Source organism: Scyliorhinus canicula, chromosome 2 (assembly GCF_902713615.1).
Source record: "Scyliorhinus canicula chromosome 2, sScyCan1.1, whole genome shotgun sequence".
Lineage (NCBI taxonomy): Eukaryota > Metazoa > Chordata > Chondrichthyes > Carcharhiniformes > Scyliorhinidae > Scyliorhinus > Scyliorhinus canicula.
In genome coordinates this window covers 158073125-158097541 of record NC_052147.1, presented here as the reverse complement: position 1 = coordinate 158097541, position 24417 = coordinate 158073125, and the positions used below count along the sequence as shown (strand labels likewise).

Sequence of the window (24417 nt, the reverse complement as noted above, 5' to 3'; positions counted from 1 at the left end):
GATTGGACCAAGATATGTGGACTGGGTAAAGCTACTATATAAGGAGCTGAGGGCGAGTGTCCGTACAAACAACATCAGCTCGAGATACTTTTCTCTCCACCGTGGGACTAGGCTGGGATGTCCTATGTTCCCCCCCCCCCCCCGCTATTTGCACTCGCGATTGAGCCATTGGCCATCGCATTAAGAAGTTCAGGGGTATGGAAAGGTATTGTGCGGGGGGGGGGGGGGGGGGGGGGGGGGGGGGGGGTAGTGCATAGGGTGTCCTTATATGCCGATGACTTGCTGTTATACGTGTCTGAACCGAGTGCGCCGATAGGGGGAATATTGGAGCTACTGTGAGTATTTGGGTCTTTCTCGGGGTACAAACTAAATCTAACCAAGAGTGAGTATTTTGTGTTGTCTCGGACAGGTGTAGGGGCAGGGGTGGGGGGGGGGGGGGGGTTGCTGCCATTCCGTAGGGCAGGGACTCACTTTAGGTCACTGGGGTGCAGGTTGCCAGTAAGTGGGGGGGGAGGGCTCCGCAGGTACAACGGGCGCGATTCTCCCAAAACGGGAGAAATCGTAAGGCTGGCGTCAAACCCGCCCGGGTTTGACGCCAGCGCGCCCCTTCCCGACCGGGAACCGATTCTGGTCCCCGGTCGGGGCTAGCAGCCCGACGCCGTAAACTCCGGCATCACGGACTTAACGAATTTCGTTAAGCCCGCTTGCCGGAGTTAGCGCCGGCTGATCCGTCATATGACGTCAGCCGCGCATGCGCGGATTGGAAGACTCCAACCCGCGCATGCGCGGATGACGTCATCGCGTATTTGCGCGAAACCCGCGCATGCGCGGGCCGGGATGCCCCTCAGCCGCCCCGCGAATGGATACTGCGGGGCGGTGGAAGGACAAATAGTGCGCGGGCATCGGGCCCGCTGCCCGCGATCGGTGCCCACCGATCGCGGGCCCATGGCACCATTGGCACGGCCGTGGTACTGCCGTGCCAATCGGTGCCATGGTTATAAAAAGCGAGTTGTTCCCGCCGTTTTTACGAACGGCCAGACCAGGTCTGTTTGCCGTTCGTAAAAACAGCGTAAAGGGCTGGGACTTCGGCCCATCGAACAGCTGTGAATCGCTGCCGGCCGTAAAAAAAACGGCGGCAGCGATTCGTGTCGGGAGTTGGGGGGGGGGGGGGGGGAGAATAGCGGGAGGGCGGGAAAAATGTCGGGAAGGCCCTCCCGCTATTCTCCGACCCGTCGTGGGGGGCGGAGAATTTCGCCCAACATTTCTAGTTTGGAGGAGAGAGTGAAAGCTGATCTGACAAGGTGAGATGGTCTCCCTCTGTCACTGGCGGGTCAGGTAAAGGCGGTTAAAATGAACGTGTTGCCGCAATTTCTGATTATTTTTCAATGCCTGCCGATTTTCCTGCCAAAGGCTTTTTTTCAGAGAGATTGGGGGAAGGATTACTTTGTTCATATGGGGAGGGAAGGTGGCCAGAGTTAGAAAGGTGCTGCTACAGTGGGGAAGGCAGGACTCTTCCAAACCTGATGTATTACTACTGGGCGGCGAATGTGGAGAAGGTGCGGAGCTGGGTCAGGTGGGTTGATTCCCAGTGGGTCAGAATGGAGGAGAGATTGTGCAGGGGGTTGGGACTGAAAGCATTAGCAACAGCGTCGCTCCCGATGGATTACTGGAAGGAGGTTTTTAGGGTAATCTCTAAAGTGGTGGACGTGAAACTGGACCCGGGTCCTCGGGAGGCCATATTCGGGGTGTCGGACTAGCCAGGGTTGGAAACGGGTGCGTAGGCAGATGTTGTAGCCTTCGCCTCGTTGATCTCCCGAAGGCAGATCCTGATAGGTTGGAGATAAATCTCTCCTGGCGTGCCCTGACGTGGCGGGGGGAACTGTTGAAATTCTTGACCCTTGAGAAGATTAAGTTTGAACTGAGGGGAAGGATGGAGGGGTTCTACAATTCATGGGCATTATTCATTATGCACTTTCAAGAACTCGATAACATTGAACATTAATTGGGGAGGGTTGGGGGGAGGGGGGGCTGTGTGTTAATGGCGACTATGGGTGATCCCTAATTCCTTTTTGTCATTTGTTTGTGTGAACATGTGGGCTCATGTTTGGGGTTTGGTGGGAGGATGGGATCGTTGTTATTGATATGGGGATTGACATATTTGTTACTGATTATTGTTTATTGTTGGTGGCTGTAAATGTGGCAGAAAATGTGAAAAAAGAGAATTTTAAAAATATTTTTTAAAAATTAGTGACCCCCAGGTTTTTTATTTTGATCCCAAGCCAACTGGCAGAGTATGAAATTAGACACTAACACATTTCTCTTGATAATGGGTTTATTCACAGAATGCAGCGTTACATATGGTTGCTTCCTTCCCATTAACCGCGTGTCCCAGCATTCTCGCTTTATACTCAAGTAAACAAAGATTTACAAATAAGATAAACAAGATAAAATAAACAAATTAACTAATGAGCAATGCCTTAAAAGGGGCAGTTCCATTTTACACTTTTCAATAAAACGATAAAAATAAACAAATTAACTAATGAACAAGTTAGGGGCAATTTTAACTATCCCATGACACCAGGGATAACAATCCAGCTCTTTGAAATGGGACAATGTGTTTTTTTGTATATTCACCTGTGAGGGCAAATGGGATCTCAGTTTAACATCCCATATAAAAGGCAGAGGCCTCAACACTGCATTGTTTTATCAGCCTAGATCTTTGTGCTCATGTCCTGGACTGGGACAAGAATCAGGAAGCGTTTGCCTCAGCGGGAGTGTATTACCAACTGAGACAATGTATGGCACACTTGAGGACTTTGTGCAGGCTTGACAGGGCTGGGTTTGCTGTTGTCATCCCCAATGCCGAGGTTGATGACAGCAGTCCATATGGTTTCATTCCTTTACGACTTTGCAGCAGTTTGATAAAGCAAACCATTTCAGAGTCAACTCCATTGCCATGCACCAGGTCTGGAGTCATACGTAGGGCAGATTAGGACAGCAGGTTCCCTTCAGGACAATAGTGAACCAGCTGGATTTTTCCAACAATCAATAACGGTTGGTCACCATTACTGAGACGAGCTCTTAATTCCAAATTTTTATTTCTTTAATTTAGATTCCTCCCGCTGCCATTGGGGGAATTGAACTTGTATCCCAGGAGCATTAGCTCAAAAAAAGGGGTGCAACTTCACTGGTCTCTTTCTATACTCTTAATTAAATCAATGGAATAAAAATAGACTAATTGACAGATGAACAAATTAAATTGACAACCCTTCAAAAGGGTCATTGTAACAAAAGACAAAAATTTAAAGGAAATGTATGTAATTAAATTATACTATTGTTTCCGGGGCTGATAATGCATTCCAATCCCTGCGATTCTAGCAGAAACTGCATTCTTCCTCGCCAGGGACACCCATCCATGAATCTAGCCATGAAAGAGGGCCAGTCAATCAGTCAGTCTCTCTTTATAAGTACTCTAGGTGCTTAATTCAACAATGTCCTTCACCTGTGTATCTTAACAATATAAATAACATGATGTAGAAGATCTGTTTCTGCACTCTGTTTCTCAAGTCCCGTTCCACAGTCTTTGCTCAGTCCCCTGCTTCTGCCAATGATTGCATCTTTGGGTTTAAGGGGAGATTTTATAGAAACACAGTCGTATTTGGGTCTTGACCTCGCGAAAACTCTTCACCATCCTCTGAATACAGCTGATTTGTCATTCCACAAGCAGCACAAGAACAAGATACATCATCAAAATGCAAAATCAGAGCTGTGCTGTGTTTTAATTTCATGCTTGTCTTTTAAACCTCTGTTGAGGTTGCATCCAAATTAGAGTGAGGGATGCCAGTGCCAGCTATGGAAAGGACTGTTTTTTTTATCCTGTTATTCATCGTTATTGTGCACTCGCAGGTCAGATCTAGGATGGGTTAGAAAGAGAAGCTACTTTCAGGGCTCTATTTCCCCAAGCCTGTTTTAATCCTGATCTCATCATTAACTCTTTCAACAATAGTGTCACTTTTCCATTAACGATCTTTGAGTTATTTTATACATTTAGTGCCAAATTGTGAGAAGTGAAGATTGCCCACAAATGATAAGAGTTAGTGACATCTCATGAATTTGCATTGGGTTTAATCCGAGGTCCCAGAGGTGAAAGTACAATATGCTAATTGTTGTGCCACCTGATCCCATCTTTAATGAAGCACTATGCAGTATATTTTCCATGCTTTCATAAACAAGACAAATACAAATCATGCAACGGAGCAGATGCCCTTAAATGCCTTGGCCACCTCAGCAGATACATATTGTTTTAAATGCTAATGCAAATTATATTTGAAAAGAAAATCAAGTCGAGGGAATTAACTCTAAAATTGTTGCTGATGTAAAAGGATAGTCTGATGTTGTATAATATGGGAAAATGAGGAGGGTAGGTGGGAACTTGAAACGCAAACAGATCAGCCATGATCTTATTGAGTGGCAGAGCAGGCTCGAGAGGCCAACTGGCCTACTGCAGCTCTTATTTTGTGCGTTTGTATGTCTTCTGCTCCTATTTCTTGAACTCCTGCGCTGGGAAATGCAAGCAAGACTGCGGGATAACCCAATCAGGTCACTGTAAAAATAATAATAATAATCACTTATTGCCGCAAGTAGGCTTCAATGAAGTTACTGTAAAAAGCCCCTAGTCGCCACATTCCAGCACCTGCCAGGGAGGCTGGAACAGGAATTGAACCCACACTGCCGGTCTTGTTCTGCATTACAAGCCAGCTGTCTTAGCCCACTGTGCTAAACCAGCATGAGCTTCCAAACAATGGGCAACTTGGTGGAAGGTTCCTGAACGGTGGTAATGGAGAGTTGGACAGCAAACAACCCAACCATTTGGAGTCTGAATAAAACACAAATGGAGAAAAGTACAGAGGGTGACATATGGACATCCAACTTTAATAGTGTAATATCCCGCACGAGACCTACAGGGTGGGAATGCTCGTCTTCCCCATGCCCCTTGCAGATTACAAGCTCTCCCACTCAGAGAGGGGTATCTTAATTACCCAATATATATAAGGTTGTCCAGGCACTGGCAATCAGGAACCCATAAGGGGTCTACTGGGTAGTGTTTCTGTACCGTTTGTATAAATAAAAGTTTGTTCTTATTTAACTTGGTGTGGAACCCCATGTCCTTAATAAAAAACACAGACAATAGGGTGACAACTGTTTGACATTGGGCGGCACAGTGGCTCAGTGGTTAGCACTGCTGTCTCACGCCACAGAGGCTGTGGGTTCGATCCGTGCCCTGGGTCACTGTCCTCGTGGAGTTTGCACATTCTCCCCATGTCTGTGTGGATCTCAACCCCACAACCCAACGATGTGCAGGGTAGGTGGATTGGCCACGCTAAATTGCTGCTTAATTGGAAAAAATGAATTGGGTACTGTATATTTATAAAAAAAAAACAATTGTTCGACATCAACTTTCAGAAACAGCCGCAAGGCAACTGAAGAGCTCATGATCATTTATTTAAACTGAGATTAGGGAACTAGAGGTACAAAAAAATTTAAAGGGGATATTATTCTTCAACTGCACAAGATTTTGGCACAGCCATATCAAGTTTTGGGTCCTCTACGTGGCAAAGAACATAGTGCTGGCAGAGAAGAAGGCAACAAAACTCTTACCCATCTTAGGGCTTTGAAATGCCAGTTTCTCCACCACATAAGAAGAGTTTCCTCACAGTGGTCCATGGGCTAACAATTTGTGTGTGTGTGTGTGTGTGTGTGTGTGTGTGTGTGTCTGCAGCACCCTTTTAATTTGTAGATAGTTCCATTCAAAAATAACCCAGCAGCAACGTTTTAGACTTAAACCAGATAAAAGTTAGTTTATTGTAAAACTATTACTGGAAGTTACTTAAGTAAAAGTGATAAAGTTATTAACTAAATTACATATACAAAGATTATAATTCAAATCGAGAAAAAAGACACTTGAAGATGAGATTTTGGGCGCAAGCTGAATGCTGCATTGCACCCCAATTCGGTCATAATGTGGTCAGTAAATCTCGCGGGCATTGCGACCTGGATCCTGCCCAAAATGGATGGGACCTAAATCTGCTCATTTAAGTGTGCAGTTAGGCACACTGCACACTTACATAAGTCACCGCCAGAGCTAACCAGCCCCCGGGATCTAAAGGCCTTGTCGAGGAGACCCTAGCTGGGTGTCATTTAGCACTGGTCTCCAGAAATGGGACCAGGTGGGTCAGCACGTGGTGGCCTTTCAGGCGATCTGAGGCTCCGGATGGTCAGCCTCTAGGCAGTGTGCCAGCCTGGCACTGCTAATGCCAGCCTGGACACCTTGGCACTGCCAGCCTAGCACCCTGTCAGTGTGACCTGGGCACCCTGGCAGTGTCATGTGGGTGACAGCCAGGCACTGCCAGGATTCCCAGCTGGCACTGCCAGGTGACAGGCTGGCAGGGCCGAGGTGCCATTTTGCCCTTGCTGTGGATCGGGACCAGGCTTTCCTTACCCTTATAATAATAATAATAATAATAATCACTTATTGTCACAAGTAGGCTTCAATGAAGTTACTGTGAAAAGCCCCTAGTCGCCACATTCCGGCGCCTGTTCGGGGAGGCTGGAACTGGAATTGAACCCACGCTGCTGGCATTGTTCTGCTTTACAAGCTAGCTATTTAGCCCACTGTGTTAAACCAGCCCCTGCTAAGGTGCGCTGCGGAGGTTCAAGAATCCCTCAACAGGTATGTTGGGGGCTTATGGGGAACGTGTTGGGGGATCGAGCAGAGCTCCTCAGTGCGGGAAATGAAAGTAATGGCGGCCTTGGCAGGGCCATCCCTGCCAAGGCCTGAAAAAATAACAGAGTTCCGTTCAACAGTGTGGTCAGCACCCTGTTAAACCTACCCACAATGGTGCTCTGTTTCTTCCCGTTAAATCACACCCTTCAAATGAATTGCTGTGATATATTGTTAGAATACATAAAATACTTACAGTGCAGGTGGAGGCCATTCTGCCTATTCAGTCTGCAGTGACCCTCCGAAAGAGCAGCCTACCTGGGCTAACTGCCCCACTCTTTTCCTGTGACCCCATGCATTGTTTATGGACACTAAGGGTCAATTTAGCACGGTCAATCCACCTAACCTGTAGGTCTTTGGACTGTGGGAGGAAATTGGAGAACCCGGAGGAAACCCACGCAGACATGGGGCGAACATGCAAATTCCACACAGTCACCCAAGGTTGGAATTGACCCTGGGTCCCTGGCGCTGTGAGGTTGTAGTGCTCAGCACTGTGCCACCGTGCCATGCCGCCCATGCATGCCTGTTGCTTGCAAACCTTCTGTCCAAAGTGAAGGGGTTGAACCTGAAATTTGGTTTAGCAGCTGTGATGGCTTTTGAAGTGGAATAGTCAGAGTTTTCCTTTGTAGGTCTCATCCTCAGGTAGAGCAGATACTGAGAAAGAGATTGAGTTCCTTTCCTGTATTCCTGACAAAATATGGATTCAGGTATAAATGATACTGCAGCGCCTATATCTACTTCCATCTTAATAGTATTCCCATTTAATTTTGGATAGACCCAGAATCGTTGCTGTTCTCCATGTACTGCTAGAACGCTGAGCTTACATTCCTTAAGCTAACGTGACCATTTGGCAATGGTGAGCCTTCAGTTGGATCACTTCACTCGTAAACTCGCCCTGTAGATTTTGCAGTATTTTTCTTGGTACGCTTCTTTTGTGCTGATAGAGGTTGGCGTAAACAACAAGCCTTGGCAATGTGACCAACTTTACCATAATTTTTGCATTTTCTCCCCTTACTCCAAAATCTCCAGCCATATGTCCCACTTGGTTGCAGCGATGACATGGTAGGTTCTTTGCAGACCGGTTTCTCCCAGACTCCATTTTATTGGCTTTAGCTCGAACTCCAATCAGTGAAGCTTCTCTCACAGCAATTTCCATAGACATTGCGATTTCTAAGCAGATTTTAGGGTTGATGTACTTGCAGTCAACAATTTCCTTTGGATGGCTTCATTCCTGAGGTCATAGTCTGGAAGTGTATCATCCACAGTCTGGCCAAGTTCCTAGAAACATAAACAAAATAGGAGCAGAAGGAGGCCACTTGGCCCTTCAAGCCCACTCTGCCATTCATTATGATCATGGTTGATCATCTAACTCAATAGTCTAATCCCGCTTTCCCCATAGTCTTTGATCCCCTGCGCCCTAAGTGCTATATCTAACTGCTTCTTGAAACCGTACAATGTTTTGGACTCAACTACTTCCTATGGTAACAAATTCAACAGGCTCTCCATTCCTGGGTGAAGAAATTTCTCCTCATCTCTGTCCTAAATGGTCTACCCGGTATCCTCAGACTGTGACCCCTGGTTCTGGACATATCCACCATCGGGAACATCCTGCTGAATCTACCCTCTACATTCCTGTTAGAATTTTTTGGTTTCTATGAAATCCCCCTCATTCTTCTGAACTCTGGCGAATACAATCTTAACCGATTCATTCTCTCTTCGTACGTCAGTCCTACCATCCAAGGAATCAGTCTAGTAAACCTTTGCGGCACTCCCTCTATAGCTAGAAAATTCTTCCTCAGATAAGGAGACCAAAATTGCACACAATATTCCAAGTGTGGCCTCGTCAAGGTCCTGTATAACTGCAGCAAGACATCCCTACTCCTGTACTCAAATTCTCTCGCAATGAAGGCCAACATACCACTTGCCTTCTTTCCCGCCTGCTGCACCTGCATGTATACCTTCAGTGACTGGTGTACGAGGACAATCAAATCTCGTTTAATGTTCCCTCTCCTAATTTATGGCCATTCAGATAATAGTTTGCCTTCTTGTTTTTGCTATCAAAGTGGATGATCTCGCTTCTATCCAAGTTATACTGCCTATGCTATTCATTTGCACACTCACTCAACTTGTCCAAATCACACTGAAGGATCTCTGCATCCTCCTCACAGCTCATCCTCCTACCCAACTTGGTAACATCTGCTAATATGGAGCTAGGACACCTAGCTCCTCATATAAATCATTAATATATATTGGGAAAAGCTGGGGTCCGATCACTGATCTCTGCGGTACCCCACTAGTCACTGTTGCCAATTTGAAAAAGGCCCGTTAATTCCTACTCTTTGTTTCCCGCCTGCCAACCAGGTTTCTAACCACCTTAATGCACTACCCAAAATCCTATGCACTTTAATTTTACACTATTTTCTTTTGTGCAGGACTTTGTCAAAAGCCTTCGAAAAGTCCAAATACACCACATCCACTTTCTCCCCTTCATCAAGTTTTTTGCTAGCTTTCGCAGAGATGCAACAAATTGTGAAATGATTTCCCCTTCCACGACGGTGAAAGTGGAATCTTTCAGCTTTTAATAGTGGACGGGGAGAGAAATGTTCTTGCTAGACAGTCATTAACTCACCATATGACTTGTTCCCTGGTTTAGCTGGGTGTATTAAATACTGTGAATGTTTTCTTCCCAACTGGGCTGAGAAAGGTCACAGTATGCAGATCTGCTGTTATCTGTTGTCATCTAGTCCACTCCTCCACCATACCCAGTACCTCTCCCATCACCCATGGCATCTTCCCATGCGATCGCAGAAGGTGTAACACCTGCCCCTTTACTTCTTCCATGTTTAACATCCCAGGCCCAAAACACTCATTCCAGTATTCCAGTCTCAACATCAAATTCAACACCTTCAGATGATTAGGTCTACCCCACCTCAAACCATTTGTTTTCATCCTATTTCATTTTAACTGTCTCTTACCATTTCTTTCTTTCTTGTCTTTCTTAATATATATTTAAACCCCCCTCCCCCCATCTTATCCACCTTTCCTTACCCTTTCTCCTCTTTGCTTCTCCCTTCCTCTCCCCCCAAGTTCACTCTCTGATGTTAGTTTCTCTGCTGCTTGGCCTTTCACGTCTTTTGTTCTCTCTGGGGACTGTCATTAGCACTCTTTCCCCTTGGTTTATGTCGCCATTAGCACCCAGTTTCCCTGGGTTTCTGTGGCTATGACTCATCTTTCATTCTCAATCCACAGTATAAATATTTCCCACTTTCTATGTTAGCTTTAACAAAGAGTCATTGGACTTGAAACAATAGCTCTTTTCTCTCCCTACAGATGCTGCCAGAGCTGTTGAGATTTTCCAGCATTTTCTCTTTTGTTTCAGATTCCAGCATCTGCAGTGATTTGCTTTTATCTGCTGGTGTCTGATTGGCTTTAAGGAATGACTGGAATCTTTCCGCATTAGAGTTCCATGTCCCCTCCTCATCAAACACATCCAAGGCGCCTTTTCGTCCCACCATTTTTGCATTGAAGAGCCCTGATCTACGCTGCTCAGCCTGCAGCCCGTCTTTCCTGCTGTTTATTTTCTCTCCGTTTAAAGCAGACAAACTCACAGCGTACAAGCAGATTAGCTATTTATGTGCCTCGCTATCAATTCCCGGGCAGTAGGTTGCAGAGTTGGCAGCCCCCTAGGTTTTTGTTCCTGAGTCCCGTTTCAGTGCCTCGTGCGTGGTCTCCGCAGCTCTACCCATTATTCTGGTAAGTGTACTGAAAACTTTAATCGTCTATTTGGAGTAAGTCCCCAGTAATTTGCAGCTGTCCGATAGATTTTGTTTTGGATACCTTTTACTTACACTAGCGACAGTCGTGATCAACCGGATGATTTGCCGATGTCCCGATACAAATTCTACCGTGTCGAAATATTCACTTGAGAGTTTTTACTTGCCACGACCATGATGAGTTAGCCTTGGAAGTTGACGATATTTCGCCCGATCTTACTCCCAGTGGTGTACGGTCCTGGATTTTCGTTGTTGATTCCTTATTTTGGCTCACAAAATCGTCATTGAAAGTTGTTTTTCTCCCGTTTACTATTTACAGCCCAGATCACATTGCCAGTTTCTCTTTCGTTATGTTCTTTGTTGTAGCGGTAAAGAGAGAGAATCAGAGGTGACACTCGTTGAGTTTGGGTAACATAGTGCAGGGTTTATTTTTTAAAAGCTGCTGTTCAAACGGGGCAATGGTGAACTCCACAAAAAGCCCACGGAACGTGTAACAAGTGACATTACACCAGCCAATGTTGTTACTTTGATACATAATATTTCCCGACTGGAAACTGTAGGTACTGAGACTTGGAGATTGCCTGCTTTCCTCACAGCAGACCAGGGATGATGTTCTGGGTGCTTTACTCTAACTCCCAATAGCAGGGTACTCCAGCTTTCACATGTGGCTCATGGCCAGTTCAGCTGAGCGCTGTGTGCTTATATTGGCTCTCACACTGCCACACAAAATGGCTTCTTGCAGCCTCCTTTAACCAGTTCAAAAACGCAAAAGTGGCTGCTATCCCAAAAACGTTGGATCACACAGCCAAATTAGGTATTGAGTTAGCCCTGATCTAGAGGTATAATCCCATCCACTGTCTTTTAGCCAAGGTAATTAACATTTTGAATGTTTTAGTCTTTAATCTGAATGGCTCCCAAATTTGGTGAGATAGGAAAGAGCTATTCACACCTCCAGAGAAGTTATTGTCAATGAGTTTCTGTTTACTCTTGTGAAAATGACATTAACTACAAATTTATTCATAAGTCTGGGTACATTTTCTTGCAATCCACTTGAAGCCTCCTAGAACCTTGACAAACATTGCAGTTGTAAAAGATCAGGTGACTTCTGGCAGCCATTCTTAAGGCTTCAAACAGTCCATTTAAAGAAAGATAAGCTTTTATACATCTATAAAATCACAACTATACAATCTTGACAATCAGGACTTGAAAATAATTTCACACAAACTTTAGTGCGGATAATAACGAGGGTTTTTAAATGATGAATCAATGAGATTCACTCCTATTAGATACGTTACACGAGATAGATTTCAAAGAGTTAGGCTACATGTTTGGAATTCTTTTCAGATTCATTTGAGAGTCATCTCCCTCTGGAACAGATTATTGGAGAATGCGGTAAATATGAATTATCTACAGTCCATCAAAAGACAACTGAGCAAGTTTTGAAAGACGAGGCGATTTCCATTAACAGAGATAAAACTGGGATTGGAATAATCTACATGGCACCATGGTCCCCCTTGGAACTTTGCTTGATTTCCTTAAGGAGTCAGAGAGGAATTTCTCAATGCTTTCCCTCAATTATGTTTCGCCTCAGCCAGGAAACTGACTTGAGAGGTTAGGGCCAGACATCAAGTCCTCCAATGGCACAGTGGGATTAATGAATCAGATGGTCTTTCCCATCCTTCTTCTCACATGGTTGTGTGTTCTGGCTGGTTAAGGCACCAACTAAATGCTTTTCAAGAGAATAACTTTGTCATTAGTGAGATAAATAACTCCAGTAGCAGAGAAAGTTAAGTGGAGATTTAATTGAGGTGTTTAAAACCATGAATGGGTTAGATGGAGTAAATAAAGATAAACGTTTCCCAGTGGCAGAAGGGGTAATCAGCAGAGGGCAGAGATTTAAGTTGATTGGCAACATGAGGTGACATAAGTAAAAGCAACTTTGTGCAACAAATGGTTAGGGTCTGGGATGCAATGTCTGAGAGGGTGGCAGAAACTGATTCAATAGCTGCCTTCAAAAGAGAATGAGATAAGTGCTTGATGATATCATGATAAAAGGGTGATTACAGTAGTGGACTCCAGTATTAGGTACAATACACTCTGTACTTCATGGGTCATCGGACTTGGGGGTTGAAGGTCAGATTACACATGTAATAGAAGATTTCAACAGGCTGCAGATGCCTTGCAGTTGTGTGTTCATGTACTGAAAATGTGTTATTAATAAAGTTAGTTTACAACAATGGTGTCGGTCATCCTGCAATATAAAAACAAGGCAGAAAGAAAAAATCATTGCAAGGATGTGGAGAAAGATTGAGGGAGTAGGACTAGCTGGACTGATCTTCAAAAGAGCCAACACAGATCAATGGTCTTCTTCTGTCGTGTCCCTTCTATGATTATAACTCACAGAGAAATTTCAACACATCAAATAATTAGCATAGTTATTATTGATCAAAGCTCTGCACCAAATGGTTTTATTGTCAATTGGAAATGCAATTTTGTCATTTAGAATTTTTATTTTAGCCATGCCTATTAAGGGAGATGTCTGTGAGGTAATAGAGTCAGCATCTCTTCCAAAGTATTTTCTGTGAGTAAACCTTGCACCAACAAAGTCCAAGGTTCAAATCTTGGCTTTATTGAATTAGCTGATCTCCACTGAGGAACAGTAGAAAAACGACTATTGTTGTCTGTCATAGCGTTATATCTTCAATACCCCACTAGAGAGTCAACCCAGAGAGTGTACACATGTCCCACAGTGGGGCATGAACCCACAGCCTCTGATGCCAAAGTGCTAGCAATTGAGCCAAGCTAACAACCAAAAAGGCAATAATGGAATCTAAGGGATGAGATGGAATGGGATAGGGTGGAACAGGAGGACATGTTGTGGGACAGGAGAGGATAGCACAGAATGGAATGGATCAGGATGAAAAAGGACATGATCGAATGAGATGGGATGTGTTGGCAGAGGGTGGGTTTGGATGGAATTGAATGAAAGGATGCGAGGTGGGATGGGAATTGATGAGATTGGGCTGCTGCTGAGAGAAATTTATGCAGACACCTAAGTCCATCACATCACCTACATTCCCAGCTGTCTATTATTTTTCAGAATGTAGATTAACCATTGAGTTTTATTTTGCACAAGGCCTATTATTCTGCTAATTCACGGGAAAATCTTGCATTTTGCAGCTGGTGGGTCGACGTTGATAAAGAGTTTTATCCGTTTAATATTGTAGGACTGGTTTCTCATGTAGATTATCCCTCCTCTGGTGAGTGGTTTATCATAACGGGATGCAAAAGGGAATATTCCAAGAAAATAACATTTACTTAACAGTTAAAGAGAAAGAGGAGAGCTGTATAACAGAAATAATTGAAATTATTAGTTGCACCCAGTAAAACGACATTTTGGATTCTGTGTTTGAGTTTGTTTTGAATTTCCACCTATGGATTTGGTTTGATTACAGCCCAGACTGACTGGACACTGCTGACTGCATTAGGATTAGGGTTGGGGTGGGAAATGATTTTTAGCAGTCTTAACCCAGTTACTAAGGGTAAAATGGTAAAATAGTATTGTGCTTATGATACTCAACAAACAATCCAAATCTTATGAATTAAAAATCCACCATTACAAGAAAATGAATTCAACAATTCTAATAATTCTCACTTAGCAGTGCAGAATTTGAATACTGCTGAAAAAAGAGACATGTTATTGAATCCTTTCATCCTGCACCTATCAGGCCAGATGCCAACTAATAGGCATCTTTTTCTGAAGCAGTGTAAATTGTTGTCCCCTTTGAAGTTTGGTATTCCTGCACTGGTCCTGATGAATCTAAGATGGAAAAAGTCGGCAGCATGTCTGTTTTTGCTGCAGCACAACTAGTAATGGATCAGCTGGAACTAGAATCATATAGAGTTTATAGTTCAAAAGGAAGCTATTTGGCCCATCGCGTCTGCACCAGCCCTTGGAAAGAGCACTCTACTTAAGCCCACCCCTCCACCTCATCCCCAAAAACCCAGTAGCCCAAAGTAACCTTTAGGGCATTAAGGGACAATTTAGCATAGCCAATCCACCTAACTTGCACATCTTTGGACTGTGGGAGGAAACCGGAGCACCCGGAGGAAACCCACACAGACACGGGGAGAAAGTGCAAACTCCACACAGACAGTGACTCGGGGCAGGAATTGAATCTTGGTCCCTGGATCTGTGAGGCAGCAGTGCTAACCACTGTGGTACCGTGTTGCCCAATAGAAGTAAATAACAGTGAAAGAATCTGAATTTTCATGTAAAAAGTTATAACTGGATCACTATACTGGCCTACCGCCCCATCCTGGTCTGGCCTTGGAGTGACCGAAATTCCATGTTACCTGATCCACGCTTATGTTAATGCTCAGCCTTCACTCTCCTCCAGTTGACAACATCATGTTTTGAGTAAGCATGAGCCACTAAACAATGGAATATGTAGAATAGACTTTATTGATAACAACGCCGTGATCAGCTGAACTATACAGAGAGAGAGCAGCGCCACCGTTGCTGAATATTACTGAGAATGTAGTGAAAACCAGGCTCCTTTACATACCTTTTTAGATCAAAGGAACAATATTATAGATAAAACCTTGTGACTTATCTGTTTCTGAATCTTTTCAAACAGCTGCAGTTGTTTACTCCAAAGCTGGTTCCCTCCAACTATTCTTAACCTCATAAGAACAGACAGGTCTTATTAACCATTATCTTTCTGTAATACAGTTAATGGATCTCGCTACGTGCACTTATTAACATAGCCCCTAATCACTCATGGCTGGAATCATTACTGCCATTTATTTCTCCGCACAAACATTTTATCCCACACTGTTTATCTTGGTAAGTCTGTTGTTTCAAGATGCAAGGGAGTTTGATTATTAACCCGTGACTACACAAGATGTCCAACATACGATTCCTCAGAAACAGAAAATGCTGGACAATCTCAGCAGGTCTGATAGTATTTGCGGGGAGAGAAGGGAGCTAAAGTTTCGAGTCTGCATGGCTCTTTGTCAAAGCTTTGATCATCCAGACTCTAACCATTAGCCCTGTCTCTCACCACAGACGCGGTCACACCTGCTGAGATTGTCCAGCATTTTCTGTATTGGTTCCTGATTCCAGCTTCCGCAGTAATTTGTTCTGACAACTCCTCGGGATGTCCAGTCTTTGAGTGGGTCAGTGTGTGACCTGCAAAGCTTTCAACAAAGGTAACAAGGTAGAGACAGAGAGATTGCTCTTGGGCCAAGATTTTGGCCGCGGTGCTGTGGGGCACAGAGTGGGGTGTAGCAAAGATGGGAGAAAACAAAGTGGTGCACTTGTTGAGGGAGCAGATAACTTACAACCTTGAGGAGTGCACCTTCTTCCAAAAAGTATCAAACTCAATGGAAAGAGATAGCATGGGATGGGAAAGGGAGAACACAAAGAAAGATGTAGGGCGGTTTTCTCCGACCCCCTGCCAGGTTGGAGAATCGTCGAGGGGCGGCGTTAATCCCGCCCCCGCCGGCTGCCGAATTCTCCAGTGCCGGAGATTTGGTGGGGGCGGGAATCACGCCGCGCCAGTCGGCGGCCGCTGGCAGCACCCACCCTCCTGCCGATTCTCTGGCCCGTGATGGGCTGAGTGGCTGGCCGTTTTCAGCCAGTCCCGCTGGCGTATGTGATACCAGGTATTTGCCGGCGGGACCTGGCTGCGCAAGCGGCGTCCGGGGTCCTCGGGGGGACGTGGGGGGATCTGCCCCTGGGGAGTGCCCCCACGATGGCCTGGCCCGCAATCGGGGCCCACCGATCCGCGGGCGGGCCTGTGCCGTGGGGCACTCTATTGTTCCGCGTCGGCCGCTGTGGTCCTCTGCGATGGCGGACGCGGAGATGAACCTACCCCCCCGGCGCATGTGCTGCGATGATGCTAGCACACGCTGGTACTCCCGCGCATGCGGCAACCCGTGCTGGCTGGTGGAGGCCCTTCGGCGTCGGTTGGCGTGGCGCCAAGCCCCTTCCCCGCCAGCCGGCGCGGCACAATCCACTCCGGGGCCAGCCTAGCCCCTGAAGATGTGGAGGATTCCGCACCTTTGGGGCGGCCCGACGCCGGAGTGATTCACACCACCCCTCAGCGCCGGGACCCCCACCCCACCGGTTAGGGGAGAATCCCGACCGTGATGTTTTGAATAGAAAATTTGAAAGATGTGAATAGTTTAACTGAGTGATACATCAGATTCCAGTTAGATTTGCAGACTAGCAGATTAAAACAAAGGACTCATTACAACAGGAGGTCCAAATAAAGCAATCCCAGGTTCCAACTGTGTCTCCTGCACATGGTAACTGTCCTTCCTGTTTGTTTCTCCTTATTCCACATTTATTTCCTGATTTCCCCTTTCTTTTATTTTTGCTATTACCATTTTGATCAATGGATGAGTAATGGACCAGTGACTTTAGTGCAGACTATAACTTTAACTCAAGAAGAAGCAATGGCCTATATCTATAAATCAAGCAGGAGCAGTCCGGAGGGCATGAGTGATGAATCACTTTGATTGGCTTGGCTGGTGGCCAATGAATTGGTTTGAATGTCTGTGCCCTACCCGGTGGCCAGTGATGATTGGTTCTGGGCCTGCTGACATGTTTCTCACTGTCTCAAGGCTGGAGTTCATGTCACTTTCGATTCTACAGGCTGGATGGAGGAATCTAACCAACTCACTCCAGAAATATCCAGCTAATTCTCACCAAAAAGCTGCTGATAATCTGATAACTCTCTCTCTCTCCAGAAAAGATTGATGTGAAGTAGAGACCAGAAATTACAACTCTCTCTAAGAACAGACTGTGGAAAAGCTCTAACATATGCTGCTGAATTGCAAAGATCATTGTGGCCTTATAGGCCTGAGACTTTAAACCACATTCATGTTGTGAAGAAGGTGCACTGAGGAACTCATCATCTGAAGCAAGGATGCTTATCTTTTGACCTTAATCCTTATTATTTTTACCTCTTTGCACCCCTCTGTGTTTGTCTGTCTTGTGTGTGTGTGCGGGTAGAGGATGGTACAGTTAAACGGGAAAGTCAGTGATGCACAATCAATGACTACTAAAGCGAGGTTGTAGTACAACTGAAGGCTTTAATAAGCTAGATGTTATTGTTAAGCAGCTGTGATTACTGCACATTTAATCTTCATTCCTGTTATGAATAAACAGTAATTGTGTTTCAACTTACAAACATGGTGATTGTAATAATTGGGCAGGCCAAGACCAAAGATTTGGGAAATTTCTATAAGAATTATTGGTGGCTTGACTTGTGTTGTAGGCTGGAATTGACTGTGCCCAGGGTGTGGAAAATTTCAACAGCTTCATTTTAAACAGTAAAATGGTTGTAGAGTCACTTGCATTGCTGGATTGGGTGTCTGAAGATTGATTTACATGCCTGGATTGACAATTAGGATTGACCCTAATTATTATTATAGATTGAAATAGCAGAGGCCATTTAGCACACCCTCTCTTTGCCTGAATAATTAGATACTGGCTTCTGAAGTTACACAGGTCTGAATGGCCCAAAGACATGCTTCGATATTTCGAATTTACAGTGCAGAAGGCAGCCATTCGGCCCATCGAGTCTGCACCAGCCGACGGTGACAATTAATGAAGTGAGATTGGTGAAATTTATGCTACACATTTAATGGAAAACATGTTTGTTGCTCCCGTGTTTTCCCCTCTCTCCTAAAGGCAGTGGGCTGACTTATTCTGTCTGGCCAGCGAGCGTGACTTTGAGCTGATTGCCAGGGCTCCAAACTGGAAGTGGGGTGGCTAAGTTAATATTGCCCTTTTCCCCGATGTCCCCCACCTCCCCCACTTTGTGTGTGAGCCTAGACAATAAGGAGGAGTTTGAAGCCCCAGTGATAAGAGTGGGAAGAGGCAGGTCCAAAGTAGTTCAAAATAAAAAAATCTCAAATCTTCCCCCAAACCCCTCCTCCAAAGCACCAATTTCCAGATTTCATGGAGGTGGGGCAGGCAACCAACCCCCTTTCCAGAGGCAGGTCTGACCTTTAATAATAATAATAATAATCTTTATTATTGTCACAAGTAGGCTATTAACACTGCAATGAAGTTACTGTGAAAAGCCCCTAGCTGCCGCATTCCAGCGCCTGTTCGGGTACACGGAGGGAGAATTCAGAATGTCCAAGTTACTGAACAGCACATCTTTCAGGACTTGTCAGAGGAAACCGGAGCACCCAGAGGAATCCCACGCAAACACGGGGAGAACGTGCAGACTCCGCTGAGGCAGTTACGCAAGCCGGGAATCGAACCTAGGATCCTGGCGCTGTGAAGCAACAGTGCTAAGCACATGCTACCGTGCCTGTGGTTCGAACCTCAAATTTAACCTGCTTCAGGTTTAACTCCCATGGTTTTATAAACTTTGAGAATCCATCTGCTGAAGAAGGGAGACAAGAATGTCTGAATGGGCGGCATGGTAGCACAGCAGTTAGCATTGTTGCTTCACAGCTCCAGGGACAGGATCCCAGGTTCAATTCCCGGCTTGGGTCACTGTCTGCGTAGTCTGCACGTTTTCCCTGTGTCTGCGTGGGATTTCTCCGGGTGCTCCGGTTTCCTCCCACAGTCCAAAGATTTGCGGGTTAGGTTGATTGGCTATGCTAAATTGCTCTTTGTGTCCCCCCCAACAAAAGTTTAGGTGGGGTTACTGGTTTACGGGAATAGGGTGTATGGGCTTAAATAGGGTACTCTTTCCAAGAGACGGTGCAGACTCGATGGGCAAAATAGCATTCTTCCGCACTGTAAATTCTGTGAACTGGTATGTATATTTCCAGCACTGCTTGTGGGTCAAGGAGCAGGAGTACATCCCCCAGTCCCCTAGGCTACCCTGTAATCCACTCCCGCAATTTGATTCCCCAACAGAATCCTCCGCAGTATTCCAGCAGAGGACATCAGATGTAAGCAGGAGTGGGAAACCTGGCTGATTATGCCCACTCCCCAGCCTATATCTCCAAAGCTAAATCTTAGCTCCCCTTCAACAATCCCCTTCAACAACCAAAAACATATACAAAATTTGGAACCTTTATAAAGAATCTGAAATGCAGCGTTTATTCTCCAACCTGACTTCTAGTTTTTTAAAAGAATATTCTGAACATATATTTGGGAAAAAAAGAGCTATCATGTGGTCTCCATCAACCCAGTCAATAGCCAGTTAGCTGAAGTGTAGGCATTCCTAGGTCTCCTAGCTCAGAAACACTTAAGATGTCGCATGGCTTCTCTCCGGTCCATTCTTATTATCTTGGCTGCATTTGACAATCCTAGCTATCTTGGATACAGACCACACACTCCAATGTGACCAGTAAATGTTAAACGTTAGCATCCTTGGTAGCAATAGAACTTGACACAACAACATTTCAGCAACAATGGAGAGCACGCAGTGACTGATAGCATATTACAAAGACTGGAACAAACTCAAAGGTTTGGCATATCATTTGGTGGAATTTACATGGCTAAAATAGAGAGTTAGGTTCTTTTCTGGGTCCCTATGCCGCTGGTGCCTGCTATCCACACGACGTTGCAATTTTAAGGAAGACAGTCAATTAACCGTCCTTAATTAAGGATGATGTACGGGATCCTGGGCGCCTCAATCAAAGGGCCTCAGCACTGGAAGGTTTGTACCCCCACAGGTAGTGGTAGGCGGTGCTGAGGTACGTGAGCATGAGGTTATGTCACAATGGAGGCACATTTAGAAACAAACAAAGGTACGGGGCTGAAAGAGGTATCAGTGTGGGGATACCCTCCATAGGAATGATTGTGGTCACAGCTGTGGCCATTTCAACATTGTTGTGCCAACATTGAGGCTCTGACAATCCTGACCTACTATCTAATAATAATCTTTATTATTGTCACAAGTAGACTTACATTTATACTGCAATGAAGTTACTGTGAAAAGCCCCTAGTCGCCACACTTCAGCACCTGTTCAAGTACGCAGAGGGAGAATTCAGAATGTCCAATTCACCAAAGCATATCTTTTGGGACTTGTGGGAGGAAACCACAGCACCCGGAGGAATCCCACGCAGTCACGGGGAGAACGTACAGACTCTGCACAGACAGTGACCCAAGTGGGAATCGAACCCGGGACCCTGGCGTTGTGAAGCAATAGCTATTCAGATGTCACCTCCAAGTAGGTCTTGGGCTCCAGGAATACTTTTCACTGTACTTCGGTACATGTCACAATAAATCAAATCAAATCAGTGAACCTATTGGAAGTCCCATCCACCATGGAAAGCTGTGGCAATCTGGGAAAATGGCCCTTGATTGGTGCTGTAATTGGATCAATTGTCTGCCCATTTCTGTGGAGCGAACTGCCTATTCCGATGACACCCTGTGCCTGGGGAATTCACCCAAAGGTGGGACAGTGTCAGGAGACCTCGCAATTGGGTTTACTGAAGCATTTGCAGTTACCCTCCTCCACCTCCAGAACCACCTCCACGGGATCGGAATCACTACACCCATTTTAGCCCATAGGCGCCAAGTGAGAGTGTTTGGTGACCTCACAATTAAAGTGAATCCCATTCTCGAAAACACTTCCAAACAATTATTTTGAAAAATAAAACAATTTCCTTAACCCTTTAAAGTGCTTCCCATCTAAGTTCGCTGGGCTTTGTATTTTCCTTTACCATCAATATAACTAGCAACTTTGTCTGTATCATGTGATTGAAAACACATTTTACTCTTTTGTTATGTCAAATCTGCATTACGATGGAGCTGATTAACACGTCTGTCTATATTGTGGCCTCTGCTTCCTATCAATTTTCTGCCCTAAGCTGCTTCTTAAAAAGATGGCATTGATAAAATGGCTGCCCAACACCTCACCCATGTGTGAACATAAACAGCGGTTGGGACTCACTGAGTCCAAGCCTGTCCCCAAACAGAGTCCACACAAGTACACTTCCCAGGATAAATCACTACATCACAAAGTCAGTAATAAGCTGATTTACCTGCTTGCCTCATCTGGGGACATCAAGGTCAGTTGCAGCACATGCAGTTTGGTTAACTCAACCCAGAAAATGGATTGAGTCTGCACCTTCCTAACTAAGTACCACACCATGTGGTTCATCTACCCCGAGAACCTCTGAGGAAGATATATGACCTCATGTTACTCATGTCCACTGAATAACATGCATTAATCTCGTGAATCAAAGTCTTCACTTTCCTCACTCCAATGTTTGCCTGTTCGTTTCTTCCTGTTCCTCTCTGCCATTACAATGGCAGCCACAACAGTGATGAAAACTGTAACTGTGATAACCAGAACCGTGACAGTCTCTGCTATACACAACTGAGTGTCAACAGATGCTAAAGGCAAGTCCCTCAATGCAGGAGGCTCCAAACAGATTACATTCTCATAGTCATCCACAATCAGACGTTGGACACTGTGAAGCTTACCGAAAACCCTCTGGAGCTCACAATCACAGGTCCAATTATTCTCAGACAGTAAGATGTGAGTGCCCCAAGTCTGAATACCCAAGAAAGTCTTGAACTTAATTCGTTCCAGTCCATTTTTGCACAGATTTAAGAGTGTCAAACTTGTCAAAGATGTGAAAACACCAGTGTCAATTTCTTTGATTTGATTACCCTGAAGATTTAACACCTCCAAATTTTGAAGCATGAAGAAGACACCATTGGTCAAGTTACCGATTTGGTTATTCTGAAGGTGCAGCTGCCGTAACCTTGTCATACACCGGAAAGCCCCACTCGACATTTCATAAATCTTGTTATTATTCAGGTAGAGTTTCTGCACATTATCCAGGTTCTGAAATATGAATGAATTTAGCTTCTCTAAATGGTTGTCTGATAGTATCAACTCATTGAGGAAGGAGAGGCCAATAGAAAACCTGTGGCCCAGATCTCTGATGTCATTCCTCTGGAGATCAAGCCTCCATAGGTTTACCAGCAAGTCAAAGGCTCCATCCTCCACTCTCTTAACATTACTGGAGCTAATGAGGAGAATATTGATTCTCCAGAGGGATGGGAAGGCGTTGGCTGGGAGAATGGTCAGGTTATTCTTCGAGAGATCCAGTTGCTCGATATCGGTTGGGAAGACAGTGGGGATCTGCTGGAGTGAAGCAGCTGAACAGTTTACGTACTTGATACCCTCTCTGCAGTAACACCCTCGGGGGCACAGGGACCAAGTCTCGGAGGTAGAACTTGCAACACTGAACTGGAAAACAAGCAGCAGCGCTGCAGGGAGAACCATCTTCACCTGTCCTCTTCAAACCGGAAGGTACGAGTGCTGAAACTCCCAAATCATTTACTGCAGTCTCTAGCTCTTTAGGTTCTAATGTTGCCGTTTCTAATCCTCCATCACAGCCTTAAGGGTTTAATCAGAATAAAAGGAATTAGGTAATCAAATAAATTTAATACGCATCATCTGGATCTGGTATTTGTGTTTACTGACCTCCCAACTCAATCAGTGTTTTTTAAATCCCCATCTCCATTACTTATGAAACTAATAAAGGAAACTGACAAAATTGTAAAGAGCAATTCATCTTCTTTTAATGCTCCTGTGACTTTTCTCCAAGGTTTTACAGACAGTGGTGTCCAGATGATATGCCTTCAGTTCCGGGAGACATCAGGGCAACCCTGCAGAGTTGGCAACCCTGGGCAATGGCTCTGCAATGTATCCTTAGGTATTGTGTTAATTTCCAGGATTGCACGGAGAAATTGGAATATAAACACCAAACAGCATGGAAACTAAATATTGTTTGTTTTCCCAAGGAACCACTGTTCCCTTGTTAAAAATAAATTAATATATTATCAGGGTCGAGATGGCACTGAGAGTTTTAACTAAATTAATGGCAGTTATTACCAGAGGGATGTTTCATTGACAGATGGATTAATCTGACCAGTTTCCACAAAGCAATTCACACTTCCCTATAAATTCTATGAATATATTACACAGTTAATATTTAATCTCTAGGTATTGATGATAAAACTGAAACACACCAGGTAAATGACCAGAAGGTCCCTCCCTCGGCTGTGAAATAACTGTTTTGCTTTCAATGCTGCTATTAACTGTTCAGCTGGTCTCACCTGGGCCGGGTAGATGCTGCAGCGAGGGAGGGATCACGATCTTTGGCAGGGAGATGAGACGGAGATTCCAAGCTGACCGAGCATCGGGTGAGGAGGGAGCAGGAAAACGCCAGGAGCTTAGGGTTAGCGAGGCGGGTGGGGGTGAGATCAGAGGGAGCTGGTAAACAGTGGGTTGGGCTTAAGTGCTCAGTGCGTGTGGGGAGGAGCAGGGTTACCTTGCTGTGTGTCATGAGATCGTCCCCTGTAAATAATGCAGCAAAACCGTTTGCCTGATGCGCCATCCTTTCGCCAGCTTGGAGCTGATGACACACAGCAGGACTTTTATGAACTCAATCACCCCTGCTTTCAGTTTGCAAAGGACACACATTAAATAAAACGCTACGAAGTGGCGTGTTTGATTGCTGGGGCTAGGGATCGGATATCCAACTATCAGGCTGCGAAATATTCCGGCAGGAGGCTGACAGCGAAGGCCATTTCCTTATGTCATCTTCCCTTTTAAATTCCAGTCAGATGTTACCTCAGTGAAATCAAGGTGAAGTCCCAGCCTTGCTGAGTTTGTTCCATTATGCAGCATGGTAAAGCTGGAGAGCTTCAGAGAAAACCCAAATAAGGAGATACCAGGGCAGATGGTCAAAGACTGCGGGCTTATGGCAACCAAGAGCTGGGTAGAGAGGCTTAGAAATTTAGGGTGAGATTTTCCGCTCCCGGGGCGGTGTTTTCCGGCTCGCCATTACTGCTAGCAGAATCATCGGTCCTGTCGACATCGATGCCGTTTGGTCTCCCTCGCCCCTCCCGCCGC

At 45.2% G+C, this 24417-nt stretch overlaps 1 protein-coding gene across 4 annotated transcripts; it reads right to left on the bottom strand.

The window, feature by feature from the left end:
• Positions 1-4823: 4823 nt before the first annotated feature.
• LOC119960403 (leucine-rich repeat-containing protein 3B-like) lies at positions 4824-24360 on the bottom strand. 4 transcript variants are annotated; one of them, XR_005459406.1, is made up of 3 exons: positions 23619-24360; positions 21527-22896; positions 4824-4876 (listed from the first exon to the last, which is right to left on the bottom strand). XR_005459406.1 is itself a non-coding variant. In XM_038788122.1 (2 exons), the coding sequence occupies exon 2, from the start codon at positions 22780-22782 to the stop codon at positions 21712-21714; it is 1071 nt and encodes a 356-aa protein (XP_038644050.1). In that variant the 5' UTR covers positions 22783-22896; positions 23532-24360; the 3' UTR covers positions 20634-21711. The 4 variants fall into 4 exon arrangements, 3 of the variants coding, with proteins under 3 accessions (XP_038644050.1, XP_038644045.1, XP_038644061.1); XM_038788122.1 differs by lacking the exon at positions 4824-4876 and having other exon boundaries at positions 20634-22896; positions 23532-24360; XM_038788117.1 differs by lacking the exon at positions 4824-4876 and having other exon boundaries at positions 20634-22896.
• Between the last annotated feature and the right edge of the window lie 57 nt (positions 24361-24417).

Coding starts and splice junctions, on each gene's coding strand:
- LOC119960403 (XM_038788122.1), bottom strand. CDS start 22,782: ATGGTTCTCCCTGCAGCGCTGCTGCTTGTTTTCCAGTTCAGTGTTGCA.